The sequence below is a fragment of the Rissa tridactyla genome, chromosome 1, assembly GCF_028500815.1.
Source record: "Rissa tridactyla isolate bRisTri1 chromosome 1, bRisTri1.patW.cur.20221130, whole genome shotgun sequence".
NCBI classification, from domain to species: Eukaryota; Metazoa; Chordata; class Aves; order Charadriiformes; family Laridae; genus Rissa; species Rissa tridactyla.
Genome location: NC_071466.1, coordinates 175,719,663 through 175,742,591, shown reverse-complemented (window position 1 = coordinate 175,742,591; position 22,929 = coordinate 175,719,663). Strand labels below are relative to the sequence as shown.

Genomic DNA, 22,929 nt, shown 5'->3' with positions numbered 1-22,929 from the left:
TACACAATTTGTCTTGCTTATAAGGAAATGGCTTATTTCTTTCATTTGAGATCTATTTGATCTACATCTCAGAACTCCGGCATGCAGACACAGAACCAGAGAAGCGAAACAGTTGATGGCTGTCATGTCACCAGCAACCTCCTCTTTGCTCCAGAGAAGTACGCGCTTATTGGCACAACCGGCAGAAGACGAGCAAATTGGCACCATTCTTATTCTTCAGGTGACGTTCTAAAGTGTGCAGAATGAGTTTCCTCAGTTAAATTGTACCCTAATCACAGATAACTGCACTTGCGTTAGCTTATGGTTCTTCAAATAAGGTAATTGACCAACCCTAGAACACCAAAGTGTGAAATATGTTTGGCAAAACTGGGAAATTTTAGTAAAAATGATACATGAACACTATGACCGAAGAGCTTGTGTAACTGGAAAACCAGCAGAATAGACTGATCTTCAACCTAGTTTATGAAGTGCTTAAACTTAGCTTCTGTTTTAAGGATTACTGTTTGCCTTTTAGCTAATTTCTGTTTTCAACTTGTACTGAGTCATTTTTTCCATTACTGCAAGCTACTTTGTTTTTATTGGATGCTTTCAGTCTGAGCATGTTCAGAACATCACAACTTCAGAACTATGGTTAAAGCAACGTAAAATTTGCTGAAATTAACAATTAAAGTGAGCTTGAAGTAAGAGATACAGCCCATCTACTTTAAAAAAAATTCTGCACAATACTTAAATACCAAAATACAAAGTTTAACCCATTCTTTCTTTGTCATCAAGTAGCATGCAGTAACAGTTCTATCACCTTTTGGATGGATTTTAGGGACCTAACATTTAGAATTTTTTTTATCCCCAGGGATATTAATTTATACCTTAACAGTTGCTAGAAGGTAATCAACTGTGCAGTTTTAATTTATTTCTTCAGGATCCTGGCTTTATATAAATGAAAACTTAAACTACAGACTGTTGAAAGATCCTCTGTTTTGTCGCATTACAAAAAGTCTCTGAACAGAAAAAATTGCATATTTGTTTCTTTAATAGCTATTGCATTAAATACCTGCATACACTATTACAAAAAACCTTAGAGTTTACAGGATCAGATCATTTCACATATGTGACAGCATTCCAGTTTTCAAAGAAAAATAAACAAACATTTTTAAAAGTTGGAGTACAATGGCACGAAAGAAATTCTGAATATTCCTATGCAACTAATCTAATTAAATTCATCAGGTAAGAAAAAAACAGTACAAAAAAAAACCCAAACAGCAGACAATTTTTTTTCCCCTCAATATTACTATAGTGCCCTTTGATTCACAGGTACAGATACAAATGAAGTACAACCTACCTTTGACTGAACAGGTTAGTAATTCAAAAAAATATTTTCCTTCAACAAGAAACTGACATTAAAACACAAGCTAACATGATTTTATGTATTTGATTGCATTCTTCCTCCCCAAACTTCATATACGTCTTCCACTATGACACATTGTAGAGCAGGATCGATGTCATCAGAGGTCTGTACAGAGCCTAGTACAAGTGATGCCATTGTTTCATTAGGTATTTCTGCTGGGTCTATATGTCAGGCAGATCATGGGAGAAAGCCTATAGAATACAGCAGTTACCACATAACTCCCTATATTAATGTAACACCTGGAAGCTCTAGACAAGGATAAGGACCTCCAGAAGAATCTATATCCACATCTGTGGTGCAGTTCAGATTTTCTGGAAAAGGTTTCTGCGTCGATAGCCAAAAATCTGTCTGAGTATAGCAAAAAAAAGGAGTCTCCAAAAAGGAAGAAAAAAAAAGTGCATTAATTAGCACACAACCAAAAATCCTGAACTCCACAAACAATACTGATGAAGAACTACCCTGGGCATCTGAATTTCTGCATCCCATTCTAAGAATGATTATTCAAAGCAGACAACCTAAGCCATACCTTCATTAAAAAACCCCTCCCATTCAAACTCATTTCTCATTAAGCCAGTGCTCCTCACCTCCTCCTTTACTCGCCCATTTGTACACTGGTCACTTTTTAAAAAAAAAATTAAAAGCCAATCTAAGGCATAGGTTGTTGCAAACTCTAGAAAGGTAGTGCAAGATAACCTATGTATTAAATAAATACTCATTTACTTATACAGCACTGAAGTTAAGAACTGCATTTTACATTGCTGCTTTGTGAAACAAAGAATACTTTGCCATAACAAAACTTGTTACTTTCTTTTCACTTCAGATCTTTTCTGTTCAGTATGCTGTTGCCATTCCTCCTCCCCGCTAGCTTCTCTGCTTCCTACGTTACACTTTTCAGCACAGACCACTACAACTAAGACCACTCAAGGTGAGGACAATTTCTGTCCAGACTAACTTTGCAGCAGGTAGGAAGATTACAATATATGCCTACCTATCTGCCAAAGAAATAAGCTCTTCGGTCTGGGAATAGGTTGAGCAAAGACATACCCCTTCTCAACAGACCAAAGCTTGCATTTAGACTGGAGAGAAACCCCTTACTTGGACTGACTGAAACAGGAAAGACCACGCCACAAGCTATCAAGTTCAATAATCTAAACCTGTCCGTCTGATAAATGCACATAGTTAAAAGAAGAGAAGAGCAAAGATCATCTTATTCTTTCTGGTAATCTTGGGGGAAGAAAGTGGGGGGGGGGGGGGAAGGGGAGGGAAGAAGGGCCAACCAGAATATAACAGGAAACATGAGACTGTTTGGTACCCAACTGCAGTTAGTACCCAGTCTCCATATATTTACTTGCCTTCCATGGCCAAAGACTTGAGGAAGTCAGAACTCCTTAGACCCTATAAATCAAAAGCCACATAGATTAAGACTTTTTTTTTTTTTTTTTTTAAAGTAGAAGACAGCCCTCCCATTTTTATGTCACCTAGAATTACGCAAAGGTTAGGCAAGTATCTTACAGACACTTCAGTGGTAGAAGTAGTACAGACTGCAACCAGGCACTCAACAGCTGGCATCTAAAGGTACTTCATGTACTTTAAATACAGCCCACCTCACATCAGAAAATAGTACCATGTTCACAGCGTCTACTCTATGAGAGCTGAATCAGGAAGGTTGTGAAACCCACGCAACAGCAGCAGCGTCTTGTCTTCAAGGCCCAGGAGAAGATTTTTGGTTTTGCTGGGGTTTTTTTTGTTGTTTTAAATAATTTTAAGCAAATCGCAGCTCTGCTTTGTCTTTCACCTTCTTAATGGTCTTCCAAAACTGTACTTTCCACCAAAGAGAATTCCTAGTCTGACCTGGCTATTGGGAACGGATGCTAACCATTCTGCATATTTATGCCATTATATTAATTTTTTTGCAGCCCTAGGGCACAACTAGAAGAGCCTTGTTTCTTTAAAGGCAAGGTTTGAATATGGCTACCAGGACGACAGTTTAAAGAGGCCGCATCATTTTTCTTCCAGTTTATGTAAGACCCTTGGGAACGTGTTAGCAGAACTGTTTGGTAGCTTGCCTGCATATATTCCCAGCTCTGCCTTTGCTTACAAGCCAAATTTTTGTCAAAAACAAAACCTGAAGTAATGCTAGTTGCAAGCCTCCATCAAAATCTGAAATATACAGCAAGCTTTCACACAAGACTGAAAATTTCTACATCCATTAAATGATGGTTTTGTAAGTTTAAATAAGTAGTCCCCTGGGCGCAGCACAGAACACTAGCAATAGTAATAATACTATTTCACACAGTTTTTGTCTTTAGTTTCCAAAGCTAAACCAAGGGTGGAACAGTAAACCTTCCATCTAGGCAAGAACATTTATGACAGTTTATGACTTCTACTTTTAATAGCCCTTTCAGTTCAGCAGTTCCACACCGACATCTCAGACCGCAGGTAACCAGCATCACTGCTGCATGCATAGGAAAATGTGCACATAAAGTTGTCAAACTATCCCAGTTTCCTGCCATTCAGTCTGTAAGAGCTGATTAAACACAAATTAACAATAACTCCCTGAAATAGCAGCCACAGGAGCAAGGGCTGGGGAGATAGTGAGAGCTTGTTGTTTTAGGGGAGGAAAGGGGAAGAAGTTAGGGAAGATGAGGATTATGAAAAAACACTTATTAAAAGAAAAAAAAACAACAAAAACCAAACGACACTTTGGATATTAAACAGTGTCCTTATATAAATACTTGCTGGCTTTACTGAAAAGATCTTTGAATTACAGGTTGAAAGCAAGTGGTAAATACTAGAATGAACTGTCATTTGGTTGTTGAACAGAAGAGCAAAGTTATGAATTTGCCTCAGTATTTGTCTCCTGGAATTCACAGCTGCTTGGCTCCAATTTCCATCTGCAAAATGAATAATTTCCATTTTAGGAGACCAGCTTGCAGGAGGTCAGAGCAATCTGGCTATCCTTGATTACACGTCATGGTTGGTTACAAGCTGGAGGATCTGCTTGTGCCAGTACATGCACAAAATGTAATCTAAATTCATTAAAGCAAGTGTACTAAACCTTCATCAGCTGACACAGAAGTTGCACTAAACTTTACTACTGAGATTCAGCTACTACTGGAGAATTTAACATGCATCTTTCTTCCCCACAGTCATCAGGAAAAAAAGAAAAAAAAAAGAAGCATTACTGGCTTACAGCACCTAGTGGAAGTACTAAGTGTCATAACTACTGGCATAATGTAGGAAAGAATTATGACAATACAGAAAATTCACAATTCTTTCACTGTATGTGGTATGTATATTGAAGTCACAGGTCAAACCCAATGCAAATGTAAATTAGAGAGGACAAAAGTTAAAGCCTGCCAGTTTGAACACTCTTCAAAAACAAGTTACTGCTGATAAATTCACTTGAATTCCCAAGCTCAAAAAGAGTGCTGTAAAGGTTTATTGCATCAAAGATTCAGAGACATAACTAAAACCAAAATTTTAACCATTTGTTTTATGGCTGAAGAGTACTGTCAACCAGTTAAGCATCTGTAGTGTTTGTTAATCAAGGCTGGCAAAACTCTAGTAAAAAAGTATGAAGAGCTAGTAGTAACATGGAGACATTAAAGGTTAATTACATCACTACTATACACCTGAAGGTTCTAGAGCACACCTGCCTATTCAGCCTTGAACTCAAGGGATGCCACGAGAATCAATAAACCATATCGCACAGAAATATCTCCTCCTAATATCTGCAAAGAAAAGCCACTCAGAATGTTAAGAATTATTAACCATAAATGTAGTTTACACTTGAAATGGGAGGGGAGAAAAATATCCATACACCATAACCATCACAACAGCTTGGTTTAAAAATACACTACTGTTCTTTGGGATAGAAACTAAAAGTTCTTTAAGTAGAATAGACAGATCAAAAATTCAGACACCTCCAAGTACTTTTAAAACTAGATAAACAAACAAAACCACTACGACTTTGTTCTTACCTATAACCTCTTGATACTTGCTGATAAACGCTATCTATTTCTGCTGCAAAAATAGAATTTTTCTTCTCCAGTTGGTTATAACTGCAGCATCTTCTGCACATGTTTCAGTGAACTTTACTTGATATTGTAACTCCTACAGCCTCTTCCATAACCAGTCCAATCTGACATTTTGCACTTTCTCATTCAGCAAGATGCGGCACTTCCCTTTGATTCTTGCTTTTATGGACATTAGCTGTGACAGAGCCAAAGCAGTAAACATCATGACAAGTCAAAAAGCCTCAGGTTAAACACGCCTCAGAACATACACTCAAATACAAGACAGCAAAGCAGCCACAACTACTGGCTCAACTGCAGAAACGCTTGCCTTGCTGGCTAAAGAGAGGCATCATCTTGGCATGATGGACCAAATCCATTTAGCCAGTAACTTGCTGCCTAATTGTATTTTTCCGGTTTAAACATTCTGCCAACCTGAAGGTGTAATTTTACAAATTAAGTGCTGTTCTCATCCCCTCCAGCCCCCCAAAGCAGATGGGAAGACAAATTACCTTTCGCTAGTTATTCCAGGAGGCCACCAACAGTCTGCTATTCGCCCTTCATGTATCAGCATAACCTTGTAAGCAGCAACTTCCCTTCATTCAGCGTCCTCTTCTAAATTGGCAACAGTACTATTGTTGTATGACTGAAGTGTTTCGGGGAAGGAGGAAATCCCATTTTCCTCTAAGACACTGAAAACTTTTTTGCAGTATTCACTAGAGTGGTTAATTATTTTTTTCCAAGCATTGTGTTATCATAGAGTCAGTTTCTACCAACTGATAAAACTCAGTCACTGAAGTATTTGGAACTTTAAGTCTTATATTCAGAAATAAAGAAAACTGCAGAAAACTCACATACCACACTGTGCCTAAAGCAGGCAACTTATCTGCATCTTAACATAAGAATTTAAGAAATTCTTCCCCCAGAGAGTAAGAAGGTAAATAGCCTAACGGAGTCATCAGTATTCTCAGTGAATCAAGACCAACTGCAGTGCCAGAAGCATTTCACAATCTACACACTGAGACTGACAAAAGCAAGAGTTCACAGAGAATCTTTGGTTCACACAATTGGCTTTACAGGAACAACTCCTCACATTCTGCTATTCCTTGCATTAAGCAGAGTTAAAACATTCCAGAGAGAGAAATTCATAATGCAACCATGGGTTTGGGATGTCACCTTAGGTATCCTCATGAAGTCAAGAGGAGACAAGATGTAAACATCCTGTGTCTGAATGGTTGCTGATCCTACCAAAGAAAGGAAACAAACCTGCAAATCCTTTCTTGGAGGAAAAAATCAAAGTAGGGCACACGCTGGGTTTCCATAAGCATCATCACCTTGTTTAACTCTCTACAGATGCAGACTTGAATTCAGAGCCTGCTTTTATAACTCTAAAAGCACAAATAACTACTGATGCTTATTTATTAAAAGTTATGAGGCAAGAAGAATTTGATTGCCAAGATCCAGTTTCTATAACATGAGCAGAGCAAGGAGACAAGGGGATGGAAAGAGAGAAAAAGGGACCATTTACTTGGATTAAAAAAAAAAAAATCCGAACTTTGTCACTGTATTATCTTATGATCAGGGAAATATGTAATATGTGTGGCATGAATCTGACAGCTACCAAAGATAAGTACAGAAGTGTATTGATAAAAAAAGCTAGTGATGTCATTCCCAGTTAAGTGACACTCCTCAGTTTTACAGCCTATCACATGAGCTCAACTGCCAAACCTCTGAAGCCAGATTTTAAACTATCTTAGTTTTAAAAATTGAAGGTTCTGGCTTAAAGTTTAAATGGTTTTAATATTCAAGTAATATTTGTAGTTTAAGCTGCAATAAAGCAGTCCAAATCACTTGACTTAAGCTGTTATTTGTTTACCTTCCAAGTATTAACAGAATGCAAAGCATGTTGTCAAATAACATGACAAAACAAAATGAACAGGAAAAAAGACACAAAGAAAATTTTCCTATATTTAAGTCATTTAACTTAGCTATAGAAAATAGTATTAGATAATTAGAGAGAAGAATTGAAAAGTACTTGAAATCCTAGGAGAAAGAAATAAGGACAGAAAAGCCTTCCAAACGCAGTCACAAGGCTTTCCATCTTGAAAAGACTAAGAAAGAACTTGTTATTATATGTGCAGGTAAGCAAACAGCTGCCGAGATACAAAGTCCCCAGAGGATCTCAAAAAAGGGGGAAATTACACATCAGCTCTTCAAGCAAACACTTGAGTCATATCTCTGTGTAGTTGATGATAAACTGTGTGACTGAAGAATCTATAGCTCTGATGTCAACGAGGCTTCTTAACAGAAAGTTACTCTTAAGTGCTGTTTGATCTTTTATTGGTATCCCCAGAGCTTGCATGCCTTCAACTTTTACTGATGCTTTTCGTTTATGCACCATATTTTGAAAAACAAATTTAAATGGAAAAACACCTTTAATAAGACTACTATCATGCAAGTTTTTCCATGCCAGAATTTTCTTGTTTTCATGTTTTAATCCAGCATGCACACCTGACATGACAGGTCACTTACTCTAAAAAAAGAATACTAAACAATTAATATCATCAACAGCTTTTAAAATCCAACGTCTTGATAACCAAGTATTTTGTTTTAGTAGGCCTGTCTGACTTCTGTAAAGTTTTTTTAAGTCAAACTGAAGGTCACACCCAAAAGCTAACCTTCCCTCAGGAACTGCTCCATACACACCCAGAAAAACTCCCCTATTTTCATGTTCCTTGTGCCAGAGAATCTGCTAATGATTAGGCTGCAGAAAGCTATGGTGACTTGTTCGCAGGTACAGTGATTCTCACATGGGTAGGCTTCTTGCAGCAAAAATAGGTGACAGCTCCAGACGTACTTAAATTGATTTCAAACCCTCACAACGTGTCATCCAGTCAATCCATCTGCTACATCAAAATACAAAACTTCACCCAGTGCAGTGTGCCCTCCTCCTTTTGAGTTGTGTGTACATTTTTTTCTTTCCTCTGTTGCACTGAACATGGAGATGAGCATCTTCTCAGGTTACTGTACCATTCCTGCCTTGGTGACAGGATGGACAATTATGCTAGAATCAAGAAAAAAATTCAACAGTTACAGTAAGATTACTTGAATTTCAATAGGAAATATGTAATCCTAGGCAGAAAGTGGGAAGTTCTGAAAAGAAGTTAATGACACTTTGCATCTGGAAATGGCAATTACTATGGCATTCTAAACACGGCATACTTCTCAAACTGGATAAATGAGTTCATATGTATAAATCTCAACTGATAGATACAAAAGGCAGCAACTACTTAAAGTGACAGTTATAAGGCTCCAATTATCCTACCAAATATAACCAGATATTGAATGCTGTAGCTGGTACTTCTATTTCACATTTACTTTACACAATCTTTATGAATTGTAAGCTGAAAATGCTGTTTAAGAAAAAAACCCAGAACTAAATAGTTGTTTTACTGAAGAACTGTATTCAACTGTACTCAAAACCATATCAAATATTTGTACTAGTCTTTAATAAAGCTTGTTCAGGGTGGTAGTTCTTCTTGCAGGGAGAAGGGAAATGACGTGTTTGAGATGAAGTTCTTACTGAAGGCAATGTGACATTCAAGTATTTTGGGGACGCCTCTAGCCTTAAACAAGACCAAACCCAACAAACTAAACCTGAATACTAGCTAATCTATAACTAGCAAGAAGATGAATCACAGTTCTTCTCAGGCATGCTAAGACAGTACCACAGAATCACCTGGCACTTCAAGCCTATGATACGTGTTTCTCCAAACAGAACTTCCATCACCTATGGTATGCTCACACTTACCAATATAGTATAGTTTTGCTTTTCTACGGACTGTGGGGAAAAGAACTGTTTAAGAACTTAGATACTGTGAATGGACTCTAGCAATTGAGATTTTTCTTATATATATATAACGTAGTATCTCAATCTGCCACAAAAGAATTACATGATAAAAAAAGGCAAAGGGACAGCTAAATGGAAATGGGATTTTCCTCCCAATGATGTAAATATCTTCTCTTGCACGTTTGCCTTCATGAAATGGGAAGAGTTACATTTGACACTCTGGTACTATCAAAGAGGTAGAAGTAATCTACCACACCATCATGTAAACAGAGTAGCTGACACTAAATATTTTTCCCAACTAATGGTAGTCAACTACGTACAATCATCGCTATATGAAGCTTAGTCTCCCCTATGGGGAGAAACAGGAAATAAATGCCTAGTCTACATTTAGCTTTTTTAAAGTAACCTCATCATAAGACAGCATTGTCTTTAACATTGCTTAGACACTAGAATGGCACATGTATTCCAAACTCGACAGCTTTGTGACATTAGATTATCATTGCTATTCATTAGTGCAAAGCTGGCCCATTAGCAAGGAATTAGTCAGGAATTACTAGTTTTAAGTGAAGGATAACTACATACAGAGGTTAGCACGAGTATAATCTAATTCAGGAACAACTCTCTAGAGGAAATTAGGGAAAGGATAAAATCCCCCCACACCTCTCATCCTACTATCAGAAAAGCAGGTAATATCTCTTTTAATCAAGAATTCCAATATACAAGCAGCCAGAGGTTACCTGCATTTCCATACTTCACATCAGCATCTACAGTTGCATCCAACACTATGATGCGTTGCCAAAGCCTAAATTTCTCAAGACAGCCTCTTGCTGGATCCCAACTGCAGCTCCCCTAACTTAGGTCTTTCTTTTCACAAGCTATTACAACCTATAAACTAATTTACACACACACACAGTTTTACATTCATGATGTTTATACCTGGAGCTATTTGTGTACCAAAATGAAACTTTTTCTTTTTATTCTAGAAGCAGCAAGTGCAACTTTTCCAGTACTGTTTATTTGTAGCAGTCAAATCTTATAACAAACAGTAGAAAAGGTACTCTAAAAACCCAAATGCCACTTGAGCTTGGAAACACTGACTTGTAATTAAAACTGACACTTTTTTTACTATATAATGGAGTAAAACATACCCTTTAAATCCTGAGAAAACAATTGGAAAATAGCTCCCTCACTCCCTCATCTTATTACATGGGTCAGTAACTGATAAAATGCTTTTACAAAATACGCAGTATGTCTTCTTGCATTCACTCTAAGTCGTCTTGCATTTTGCTTTGCAATGTTTTTTTTTTTTTTAAATCACCACTGCTACATTCACCTACAGCTACTGGTAAAATTTATTTATTAAATAACTTCATGAGTTTTCGTTGAAGTTGCATTTGACAGATCAGATACTGTGGATAAGGTATAACATTGCAAATTGCAGGTAAAAATATGAAGAAATTATTTCCCATAAAACCAAGTTTGAGGGCAGCTCAACTAAAACACAGGGCAATCATATACTTGTCATTGGCCTCCTTCAGTATTTTACAAGTGTTAAGCACAAGAGCCACTAGATCTGTTAAGTTACTTCTTCACAGAGATGGGGGAAGTTGCTTCTCTTACTAAGCATACAAATACCTGATAAGCACTGTGACATACAAGTATCAGCATTCAATACTGCTGTTACACACGTACAAGTGTAGCTATACAGAGACACAAACGCCCAGTGTTTTGCTAGCTTTTCTGCAAGCAAGTAGAAAATGAGTGACCAGAAAGCCACGTCCGGAGAGATTCACAAACAGAAACCCACCGACAGCCACAGTGTTAGTGCACCCCACCCTCTCCGCTCTGCTATATTCAGAATCCAAGAAACTGATCTTACACAAAAATTCTTACAAAGTGTTAAAGTTTTCCATTGAGTAAGAAACAAAATGCATACTCCTCATGAAAAAAGCCTTCATCATTATGACCTAAAATAATTCAAGATGCAGTAGTTTAACAAAATAGCAGTAGCAAATTGTGAAGTATGGTAAGCTTTCCAAAAGCATTGTTTTATATGGTTTCAGAGAAATAAGATTACTGCTTAACAACAGGAGTCCCAGTTTGGCCCACAGGCACAACGCTGTCACCCCAATCTTCACTTTTCACTTTGATTAAAACCTAAGGCAATTCATTTTTGCCCAGGTTCGCAGCAAGTTCAGCACCATGCTGGATTGACCTGAAAACATTTCCAAAGAACAGGTTAGTAAAACAAGTTAAAGAGCTGTTGACTTTTTGTAACTATACAAAAATATAACTTAATGCTGCAGCAACAAGAAGCAGGGTTACATGTATTTTATAGTAGTCAGGTAGTCAAGGTAGTCAAAATTAAGACTGATCGAGAGGATAATACCAATAGCTTCGGATTGTTTCATCTCTGTGATGGGGTGGGGGGCACACTTTTAGAAAACTCTCATTGATTTAATTAAGATTATTCACTTAATTAAGCCTACTCATTCAAGTGTAATTGCATACGTTTGTGAACATACTGAAGTAACAACGCTTTTGTTAAAACTTGGGATGACATGGTTTGCAGCTTTAAAATAACAAATTTTCCACTTGAGTAACAGAAGCATAGGTTTTCAATCAGGAATGCTATAGCAAATTTGAGGACATTAGTAAGCCAAAAGTTTCAAAGCCAGAAGTCCGAGACGGTATTTTGGTTTCAAAAGGGGCCCACAAGGATCCTGGATTTGACAGAGGAATGCAGCTCCTCAGTGAAAGCTTCGTCCAAGTTAAGTGTTTCAGGAGGTAGCACTGACCACACACATACATCAGCGAACACGTTTGTCAGCTGTGTTCACCTCTGGCAGCAGATGAAGATATTGTTGTTTTGCCTTAGACGAATACTCAAGTGTGAAATCTTAAGAAAAATACTGTTAGGTAAGTTCATCCTGTAAGTTTGAAGCAGAACTATTAACAAATGGGTTTCATGTTGCTAACATTCACCCTAGTCATTCTATAAAAGAACCAAAAAAATAAGAGGGAAATGAAATTCACATGAAAAGTGGCATATATATTTCAGATCCACAACACAATGCCAAGACTTGCATGTAATCCCCTGATGTAGAAACCTCAAATACGTATATAGAAGATATTTTGGTTACTCTTTTAGCTTCGCTATCAGGATGGTAGAACAGCAAGAGCAAAACTAAGTAAATAATCACCCCAGAACTAAAACCTGCGTAGTAATCACCACTGGCTGGCTAACTGATCCTCTCAAAGCAAGCTGTCATAGTTTGACCTCAAGACCATAAATTACAATCATAACATGGGAAAATAAATCAAAGGATATTTCAGAATGATTTTTTAAAAAACAAAATATTTAAAAAAAAAAAAATCGGTGAGACTTGGCCACTGACAGAGCATTTAAAGCTGAAACGATTTCTAACAACCACAGCTTACAGATACTTTAGTATCAAAATAGATGGTTATGTGCCAGTTATAGACCAAATGTAAAATTCAAGTATTCAGAAGTTACAGTAGTATAATAACTATTTACTTGAACCCTTGAAAACAAACCTACTTCTGTATGTAGGCCCAAAATGAGGTAGCATTTGCTGGTCAAGCTTTTTCAAGGGTTTCACCCCTTCTTAAAGCCAACTCCACTCCTCACTCTGTTTAACAGACCTTTAGAAGCCATTAGTCTAATAAATATATTGTTAATGGGGTAAGTGCTAACACCACTCAGGCATAAATGGGAAACAGTCTTGTTCAAAGACTTCATCATATTGCTCTAATTTTGGTTTTGTGAATGAGCGGTCAAAGATTCAGTGTTTCCAGGATAAGCACAGTGGCTGATTCAGCGTTCTCAATAAACAACTGAAACAGAAGAGCCGGGTACCAGGTCTTGTCAAAAAAAGCATTTAAAAAATAATCCAGAAATACTTCCCCCCTGCCCCCAAGTACCCTGATCATCTTTTGCCTTCTTATTTTATCCTTACAGTTTTGAAATTACTAGAAAGGAAACAGCTGAGGAATGCTGCCACTCTTATGCCATGCTTTCCATTGACTGTCATTTCAGGAATGCATATAGGAAAGTAAAGCAGCTTGGAATGTCTCCACCCATCCAGCAGCATCAGAAGCTGCCCAGCTTACCGACAGCTCCACTGCCTTGCAGCTGCATTCCAGTTTGCGTTTTTACAGTTACCCAGATCAATGAAGAAAGCTATATCGTTAAGCACCAATATAACATTTGTTAGGTAAACGTCCTCATACATTGCGTGTCCCATATCCATATACTCTATATTGATGCTGCAGTATGGCAGTAACAAGGAGCAATTGACAATTTCTTGGTTGCAAGCTGTACCCATGCTATAGTTGTCCTAATCTACCACCACATTCCTTTCAGAGCATATTAGTTTATCTAAGTCCAACCCACCTGAATATATTCTTGCATAAAATTCAAGTATTTGCTAGAACACATACATGTTCCTCAACCCCACATCCTGTCAGCCTGGCCTCAGGAGTCACAATTACACAGAAAGAGGCAAGCAATTTGATGGGCTCTCAATTTTTTAGAATATTTCAGTAAGTGTCATACTAGTCCAAGTAACAACTTTGAGAAAGAAAGCAAGAGTATGAGCAAAGCAATAAACAAGTGAAGAACTGGCCAAGAGCCTGTCAAACCATCTGTTCCAACTAAAATTTAGCTTATACCCTTAAGCCTGGAATACAGGCCCTCAGCTAGAGGACCTAAGCTATATCTCTACTAACGATTTATACTGACTGCTTCTGTCTCCTAGATTCAGATTTAGCTAATAAACCGAAATCTAGTAATTCGGTAAAAAAATAACATACTTGCTACAATGCCAAGATCAAAAAGGCCTCAAATCAAACCTGTTCACATCAGTTCTATTCATCCGTACAAGAGCACATCTCACCTACTCTTACAAGGTGCTTTTGATGATTTATCATGAAAAAGTGTTCTAACAATACCAACAATATGTCAGAATACATAGAAAACCATAGATTAAAGCTTTATGTAAAAGCAGCAGAAATTGTCCCTGAACACTAGCATCAGTGAATACTAAAGCCCTACCAGCTGAATTCATCCTTATATTGAAGGTAGAACTCTTCCTCCACAACTAAGTAAGTTTAAGAAAGCTGTCAATTACACTAACACAGAAACTTGCTTTAAATACTTAAAATAACTACTATATGCTAGAATTTGCTCAGTTTGTTCTATTTGCGCACAAGAAGTATCCCCAGTCATGAAAACTGCTGTGTAACCAGACAGAAATCCCAGGTTCAAACTTGACAGACCATGAAGAGGCCAAGAGACACTTGGAGAGAATAAATGTAAAAAGGTGAAAAGACTGTTACTTGTTTCTTTTATAAAACACCAAGCAGAATACAATTCTTTTGAATGCAGCATTTAAATTTCCGCTATTAAAGTATATTATGAAGAATCACATCTCTCTTTCCTCTTCTGGCCTCCATTTCAGAGGGTAAAAAAAATAAATCTTAGATGACAAGATCAGTAGGAAGCTAACAAGTACTTAGTGTAGAATCTGAACCTAGTTACTGTAACTATGGAGAGAAAGATCTATGGCCCACACAACTACCAACTCCTATTACAAAGGGGATTTTAAACAAATATGCCTCTGTAGTCTAACTACTGAGTGAAGTCAGTCAACATTATACTTATTTCAGGACTCATTTTCTCTGTGTTTTGTTGTACAGATAGAGAATTAAAAAAAATATTTTGAAATCAGGGTAACAATACAAGCTGAGCAAACAACTCCAAAATTCTCAGTTGTATATCATCTACAATAAAAGTAGCAGGGGGTTCGGTGGATGAGCGGTTGTTTCCCCTCCAAACACTGAGGTTTAGGCACCAGGTTCGTAACCAAGTACAAACTTTTCTTACAAAAGGAAGTTCTCTTACTTGACAGTCTTGAAAAATTAACAGGTTTACCATACACACCAGTATTTTCACCTTCCAAGAGAGGCAGTGCAGAAGTCATAGCTAGGAGGTTACCAAGATAGCTTTGAGCTATTCCCATACCTTCCTTACCCTTGGTTGTTGGGTGCTACTGCTATGATGCAAACACCCTAGAGATTTAAGACTGTAGCAACCTGTTCTTTGCTCTTATGACTTGACATGCTCTGCATGCTGTGGCCCCAGCTCAAATACATGACCTGTGTTATCATTCGTCAAAACGGATCCCGACAGTGCAGCCTTAATGCCCTCTATCAAGTTCTAAGGCAAAGGGATCCAGTGCTGGTAGGTTTTATATCCCTTTTTCCATCACCCCTTTCTGTTTGAAAAGGTGTTGTAAGAAGGCCGACAGTTGATGCCAACTGTAAGGATACACTTTACCATATCAGGTACTATGAGCATGCCACAAGGAGTCCTAACAGAATTTTTCACATAAACTGTTGCAGAAACTCCCACAGAGGAAGGTACTTATCCAAGAGATAAATCCCATAGAACCCACAGGAAATACTAAGACAGCAGTAGCTGCCTTTAATCAGTCAGAAAGACTAAAGGTTCAGTGAAACACACTCGTGAGGAGTTTCTCAGAATCTTTATTACTACTGAGGGATCAATGCAGCTGAGTCCTGCAGCAGTAGCATCAAATCAAGATTTCTATTTAACACTGCATACTTCTATGCCTGCAAACTAATACATAACTATAGCATGGGCAAAACAGTCTCACCTTCACATTCAATCTAGTACTTGAGAAGTTGCAGAAAAACACTGATAGTTGCAACAGAGAAACAGCCTTTGGAGAACTTTGCTTAATTAAACTGTACTTGCCCTGGACAAAAAAGAGCACATGAATCCTTCATTACGGATAAGGAGCCCCTCTTCCTGTTCAGCCTTCACCAATGACAACACCTACAGTACTCAAGGATCCCCATACACAGTCAAGACAATTTCCCTTACCTTACCTCCAAAGCAGTACCCTCCCCAGGAAGACGCAAGATCAAGGCAGCAGGACATGCTCCTTTTCATGCTATGTGGTAGAATCAGGTCACAGCGCCCACCTTCCTCACCCAGAGAGAATGAGGCCAAAAAACAGGTTACCACCTCATAAATCCGAGCAGTCTCAAAGAAAAAAAAGGGCAGCCAAAAAGCAGGCCCCGTAAATTGTCATACCTAACCACAGCCTAATCTCAACTGCCTTCTTTATCAGGAGCAGGCAGGTACTCCACAGTGCACACCCCATGCTCCCAGGGGAGCAGCTTGCACAGGAAATCCAGCCTTCCAGGAAACTGGATACATCACAGTCCCTCCCCACCACAAGCAGCCTTCCCATGGTGCTTCCCAGAAAGGGTGTGCTCCTCTTTCCTGTACAATGTTCTATGTAACTTTTAGACAAACTACTTTCGGTCACTTAAGCAATAAATTCCAACTGGAGCTAGCAAACCAAGTCCTCTCTCACAGACAGCAAGAAGAGAGAGGAAGTGCAGCTCGGGTGCTGCACCTGGGGAGGAACAACCCCATGTACCAGTACAGGTTGGGGGCTGACCTGCTAGAGAGCAGCTCAGCTGGAAGAGACCTGGGAATCCTGGTGGACAACAGGATGACCATGAGCCAGCAATGTGCCCTTGTGGCCAAGAAGGCCAATGGCATCCTGGGGTGCATCAAGAAGAGTGTGGTCTGCAGGTCGAGGGAGGTCATCCTCCCCCTCTACTCTGCCCTGGTGAGGCCGCACCTGGAGTACTGTGTCCAGCTGTGGGCTCCCCGGTTCAAGAAGGACAGGGAACTGCTGGAGAGGGTGCAGCAAAGGGCTACCAAGATGATCAGGGGACTCGAACACCTCTCTTATGAAGAAAGGCTGAGGGATTTGGGTCTCTTCAGTCTGGAAAAAAGACAGCTGAGGGGGGGACCTTATCAACACTTAAAAATACTTAAAGGGTGGGTGTCAGGAGGATGGGGCCAGGCTCTTTTCAGTGGTGCCCAGGGACAGGACAAGAGGTAATGGGCACAAACTCGAGCATAGGAAGTTCCACCTAAACATGAGGAGGAACTTCTTTGAGGGTGGCAGAGCACTGGAACAGGCTGCCCAGAAAGGTGGTGGAGTCTCTGTCTCTGGAGACATTCCAAACCCGCCTGGACGCGTTCCTGTGCAACCTGCTCTAGGTGACCCTGCTCTGGCAGAGGGGTTGGACTAGATGATCTCCAGAAGTCCCTTCCAACCCTATGATTCCATGATTCTAAGAGAGTCTCCAAATCCTAAAGAAGGACAGGACCTAAGCTTTCAAGATGACAGAACTGACTCCCACTCCGAATAAACATGCCTGCCCTAGAATGGACCACGTTTTATTAAAAAAACTTATGTACTCTCTTCTTAACATTATTTCAAAACATGCCACTTTTGCCTCTACTCTGCAGAAACTATTTATCCATGAGGTCACAGCTCACCTTTGGGCTTGGTTTTTCTCTCAAGTTCTCCTTACATTCAACTATTACGGCAGACTAAGAAAATTTGCACTCTCTGTAAGTTAGATCTCATCCCACGTGACAACTGTCTGGGAAGGTGGTATTTAAAAACAATCAATTTCAACCTCCGCTAGATTAATGGAACAGACATTTGATTGCAAATTTAAGGTCTAATTTAAAAGTAAGTTTTCTGGTCTTACAGACACACACCCCCAATATGTATATAATGCAGGATATTGCAGCAGGATACATACTGCCCTGCTGTAATATCCTACATTGCATGTATCTCCCATAGATAGAAAAATGGTATACCCAGTTTTGTCCTTTGTGCTGAAGGCCTAACCTAAACATATGCTAAAACAAGTTCCTGAAGAGAATGACATTTGAACCCAACATTACATACAGGAATAATGATCATCATCTAATGACAATTTTTTCCCCTTCTGCAAGATTTTTAACTCAAAGAAATTTAATTGACACATCCTTAGATATGATGCACTCAAGCCTGATCATTTATGCGCATACAAATACAAAACGGGATCACTCATTGGCAGTGTCAAGAGATGAAGAAAGTACCTGCATATATACTCTCCCCATTCCTGCTCTGAGCTATGAAGCCAACTGTAATTTTTTCTTTCCCATATGCATTAAGAGAAACAATTCTACGTAACGCTTTCTGATGGTGATGGCATTCTGTCCCACTGACACAGGAAAAGTTCAGCTAATGGCTTTAGTAACAAAGCTTGATGGTCCATTGAAGACCAGATCTGAAGTTCACCAGAATTTCAGCATTAATGCGTTTCCCTCAGCACTTCCAACTACCTGGGCTGTAGAAAACACAGCTTAAGTCTCTTCCTGTAACTGTCATATCTAGCAGGAAAAACAAAGGCTGAGAAATGTAGTAAACACGTAATTCTATGGCTACTTCAGACACATGCATTTGTTCTTAATAACCACAAAAAAAGTTAGGTGCAAGACAAAAAGGACATAACTCAAAAAAGGTAGAGTCACTTTATCTTTGCTGAGGTAAATTTATTCCTGTGATACAGTAAAGTCTACATGGGATCTGACAGACAACACACAAAAACCCAACAACCAACCAAACAAAAAACCACAAAGCAACAGCAAACCACAGCAGTCTTAAACACAACAACATGGACTTTGACACAATTGACATCTGTCAGTCAAAACTGTCAGGAAGAATGACAACTTTTTGAAGAGTTTCCTTTAGGAATATATGCAGCTTTGTTCCATGCCACAGACAAATCTGATTAACTGAATTTATGTTATAGACTGCATCGTATATGATCTGCACCTTTTATATGCCATATTAGAGGACAACAGGATTTATTGATAATAACAAAGTGAAACCACTCAGAGTTGGCCATGGGCAGGGGTTTGTTATATGCTTTTTTTTTTTTTTTATAATAGTAACCCGCAACATTAATTTCCTGGACTGCCTCAAGAGGATTATAACTTCACAATTGATCTCCTTATTTGCTTTTAATATCATAAAACCAGAAAAGGCTCTTCAGTGTCACTAGAGGAGTTGGGGGGCAGAGGGGAAGGAGGAGAGAGAGTTTTAACACCTCTGTTCCTTTAGACTTTGCCCTTCCAAACTGCAAGCTGACTACAGGTGAAAAGAAGGGGAGCATACGCTCAGAATGATCTCTATGAAAGCTCTGTTGTATATAGCATCAAAGACATTTTGAAAAGGCCATCTGGATTTCATGGAGAGATACAACATCATTCATCTTTTATTCTAAGAAGAGTTAAACCAAACGTCATCCTTTCCTACCAATCACTGGACTACACTAACTTGCAGACCCAACAATCTAACCAGTTAAGGTATGACTTCTAATACAGAGCACTCCTGGAAGCATGAAGCAATCATAACTTGATTAGAGAAGGATAAATACATAAAACCTCGCTACTGCATGACAGTCAGGGTAGCCTGAAGTCAGGTAACCGTGCTGCAGTAACATGCTGACAGGCTTAACCACAACACACATTCATTCTTCCAGTTCAGTTCACAACTGAAAGTAAACCAATACCCTTTGCAGGGCAGCAAGGGACAACTTAAACACAGGAAATAGAGCAAAGAGTAGTAGAAATTTACATCTTCTGTTCAGGAGAGGATTCTATCCACTACTATGGGGTGACTTAGGTATTTGTAAAGCCTCACATCTGTGAAAAAATCTATACAGGACGGATAAAACACATTAAACAAAAATGAGGTGGTGAATTTAAGAAAACTGTATAACAGCAATGTCCTAATTACCTCACCTAACTATTTTGGGAAGATTTCTACTTGTTTAACCTACATCTCGTCATCATTTCCCCCCCCAACGACTGAACAACTTCCAAACTTAAGAACAAGCAGCTAGCCGGTCAAAGATCATTTTCCTGCTTTTTGGATATCCAGTGAATTAAAAATTGTGTGGAAGCTTTTGGCCTTCTACAGAAACAAAAACTATTCAGGCAAACCCGCATTATCTCCGGATTGCCACAGCCTTTCCTTATTTGGCTAACGTTTTGAGATTCCAATCAGACTGCTATGAAGTTCAACATGCACAAAGCATCCATTTTGAGGAAACTTCACAGCCAGTTTCCCTTCCATCCCCCCCCACCTCTGCCCCAAGTGAAAGTTATCTCCCTCAGCACCAACCCCCCCCCCCCCCCCACATACCCACACCAGAACAAAGCAATATGGATTCGGGTTTGGTTTCTTTTTTTTTTTTACTGCTCTCCAAAGCAGGAAAGAAAGCTGGAAGAGCCCTACTCCCCATAAAGTTCGGCTTTCACACTGCGGCAGAAGCCATCGCTAAAGAAAGCGAGCAGCCTGTTATCGATACACGCTTCTATATTAGGAACAAAACACTGGTTCCCCTTAGAAACCGGGGAGAAATAGATGATCCCTCTCTTCGCCCGCACACACACACAGGAGCGGGGTTTAATCGCCTCAGCCGCTGCGACACCGGGGAGACGGGGACAGCGGGAAACTGCTACCGGGACCCCGGGCCGGGCGAAGCGCCTCCCGGGGCCCGGCCGCCTCCTCACCTGCCGGCCACCACCCCTCCGCCGGGGGGCACCTGCCCCGGCCCCCCGGGGCTCCCCCCGTCCCTCCCCCCGCGAGGGAGGCGCTGGCCACAGGGGAAACCAGGCGAGCGGGGAACGCGAAAGAGGGTCACCGGCACCTCCTCCTCCCCGCCGAAGAGGAGGCCCGGCCGCCCCCTTTCCGACCCCCGGCCTGAGGGGAAGGGGGCGCAGCCCCTCGCCCCCTCCAGCCCAAGCCGGCCCGGGCCGCTCCCCCGCCGCCCCCGAGCCTGACTCCGGTGGCCGCCGCCTCCCGCCCTGCGCTCCCGGCCCCTCCCCGCCCCGGCGGAGGAGAGAGCAGCCGCCTCCGGCTCCTTCCTCCTCCACCTCCTCCTCCCGGGGGGCACTTCGCCGGCCGGCCTCGCCTCGCCCCCCCCCGCCACTTCCCTGCCTGCCCGAGCCCCGGCCCCGCCGCCGAGCTGCCCCCCCACACCCTTCCGTCCCCGGGCCGGCGGGAACGGCCCCGCACCGACCTGGTGGAGCGCGGTGAGCCCGTCCACATTGGCGTAGTTGATGTCGGCGCCCCGCTCCAGCAGCCGCAGCACCTCCTCGGTGTCCCCGCTAGAGCAGGCGGCCAGGAAGACGGCGCCGTCGTCGAACTTCACCTTGGTCTTTTTGCGCTTGACCACGGGCGGCTCCAGGTCGGTCTCGGAGCCGATCCAACGCTTCAGCTGCTCGTTCCGCTTCTGCTTGGCGTCCGCCATCTTCATACCCCGCTCCTGCCGGGCCCCCTTTCGCTACCGCCGCGCCGAGGATAGACTATATACCGCCAGTATCCCACAGCGCACCGCGGCCCGCACTCGCCCTCGCTCACTCACCCACCCAGGCGGAGGGCGCAGGGCGGGAGGGAAGCGGAGGGGAGGGGCGGCGGCGGCGGCGGCCTCGGCCTCCTTAGCATAATCCCGCGAGATTCCCCGGCGGCGGGGAGGGGCGGGGGGCACGGATGCGGGAGGGCGGGGTGGGAAGGAGGAGTAATACCGCTGCCGCCGCCGCCCGTGTCGTGAGTGGGGCGAGGCCGGCTCAGTTTGCCTCACGCCGGGCCCGCGAGTTCAAGAGTTCAGCCGAAGGGTCACCGGTTTCCCCCTGCCCCCGCCCGGGGCGGAAATCCCTACACAGCGCCCGCTGCCTGCCTGGGCCTTCTCCTGCCGCTGCGACCGCCTGGGTCTGCCCGCGGGGCTGAGGAAACGCGGTGGCAAAGCGAGGAGGGCCTTCCCCATAGAACGGCCGTCACCGAAGGGTGACCGGGCATATGTGTCTCCAGAACGAAGTGTGCGGGGAGGGGGAGTGGGACCGTTATTGGGGCGCCTGGTCTAGGCCCAAACCTGAAAGCCTTCAGGCCTGTGGTTCCTGGGGGCTTCTGCGGCGGGAAGCTGGGTGCCCCTCTACCTCTGTGGAGCAGCTTGGCTATAGGTGCTGCCGTCCCTGCCAGACACCTCTGCGTCACACGCACCAGCATCAGCCTTTCTGCCTGCAAACAGGGAAAGAAGGAAAGAAATGGGGTGACTTGGCAAGGATCCCCTGTTTTGGGAGGTTAGACACATCTGCTTTAGGGCAGCTTGCTGTACAAAAGCCCCGTCTCCCATTTGCCCTCATGCTTCTGCGTGACACTGGACCAATCCCTGTGCTTATTGTCCGTTTCACGTAACATCCATCATCTGAAATCCTGCGGTAGCACATGCATCTTTTCTGCTGGGAAAAAAACCCAAGTATTTACAAAGCATACAGCATTTGAAGATACAAAGACTATAATGTATTTGTTCGGAGTTGTGACTTCTAGGAACAAAGCTATTATACGTAGTAAATTTTTTTCCATGCATAGCATGTTTTCTTTAGCTAAAAGCAATATGTATTTTGTTTTAAATTGAATCGTCCCTGGGGATAAATGTGGTTTTAAACTTACTGGAAAAAAAGTTTTATTTTCAACTAATTATAGGAAACAAAGTATAGTTTGAGAGGGTCATCAAACCTCACACACTACAAATTTTGCATGGTTTGTTCTCTTCTAATTATGATGTCTCCTTCTTACAGTGAGCAGTCTCACAGCCTTCTCAGGCTTCTTATTTCCATTTTTATTGATAAAAATGTCAGCAGCATTTTGCAACAAGTAGTAGTCATCAGGTACCTGCAGCAA

General features: G+C 41.3%; 1 protein-coding gene across 2 annotated transcripts in view; it reads right to left on the bottom strand.

Moving 5' to 3' along the window:
- Positions 1 to 21,685, bottom strand: part of PPP1R12A (protein phosphatase 1 regulatory subunit 12A) — a 122,884-nt gene extending 101,199 nt beyond the window's left edge. Inside the window, exon 1 of one of the 2 annotated variants that reach the window (XM_054188559.1) lies at positions 21,272 to 21,685. In XM_054188559.1, the coding sequence (XP_054044534.1) occupies positions 21,272 to 21,508 (237 nt within the window). In that variant the 5' untranslated portion in view covers positions 21,509 to 21,685. The remainder of the gene's footprint in view (positions 1 to 21,271) is intronic. The other variant, XM_054188561.1, reaches the window with a different exon arrangement.
- Positions 21,686 to 22,929: the final 1,244 nt, after the last annotated feature.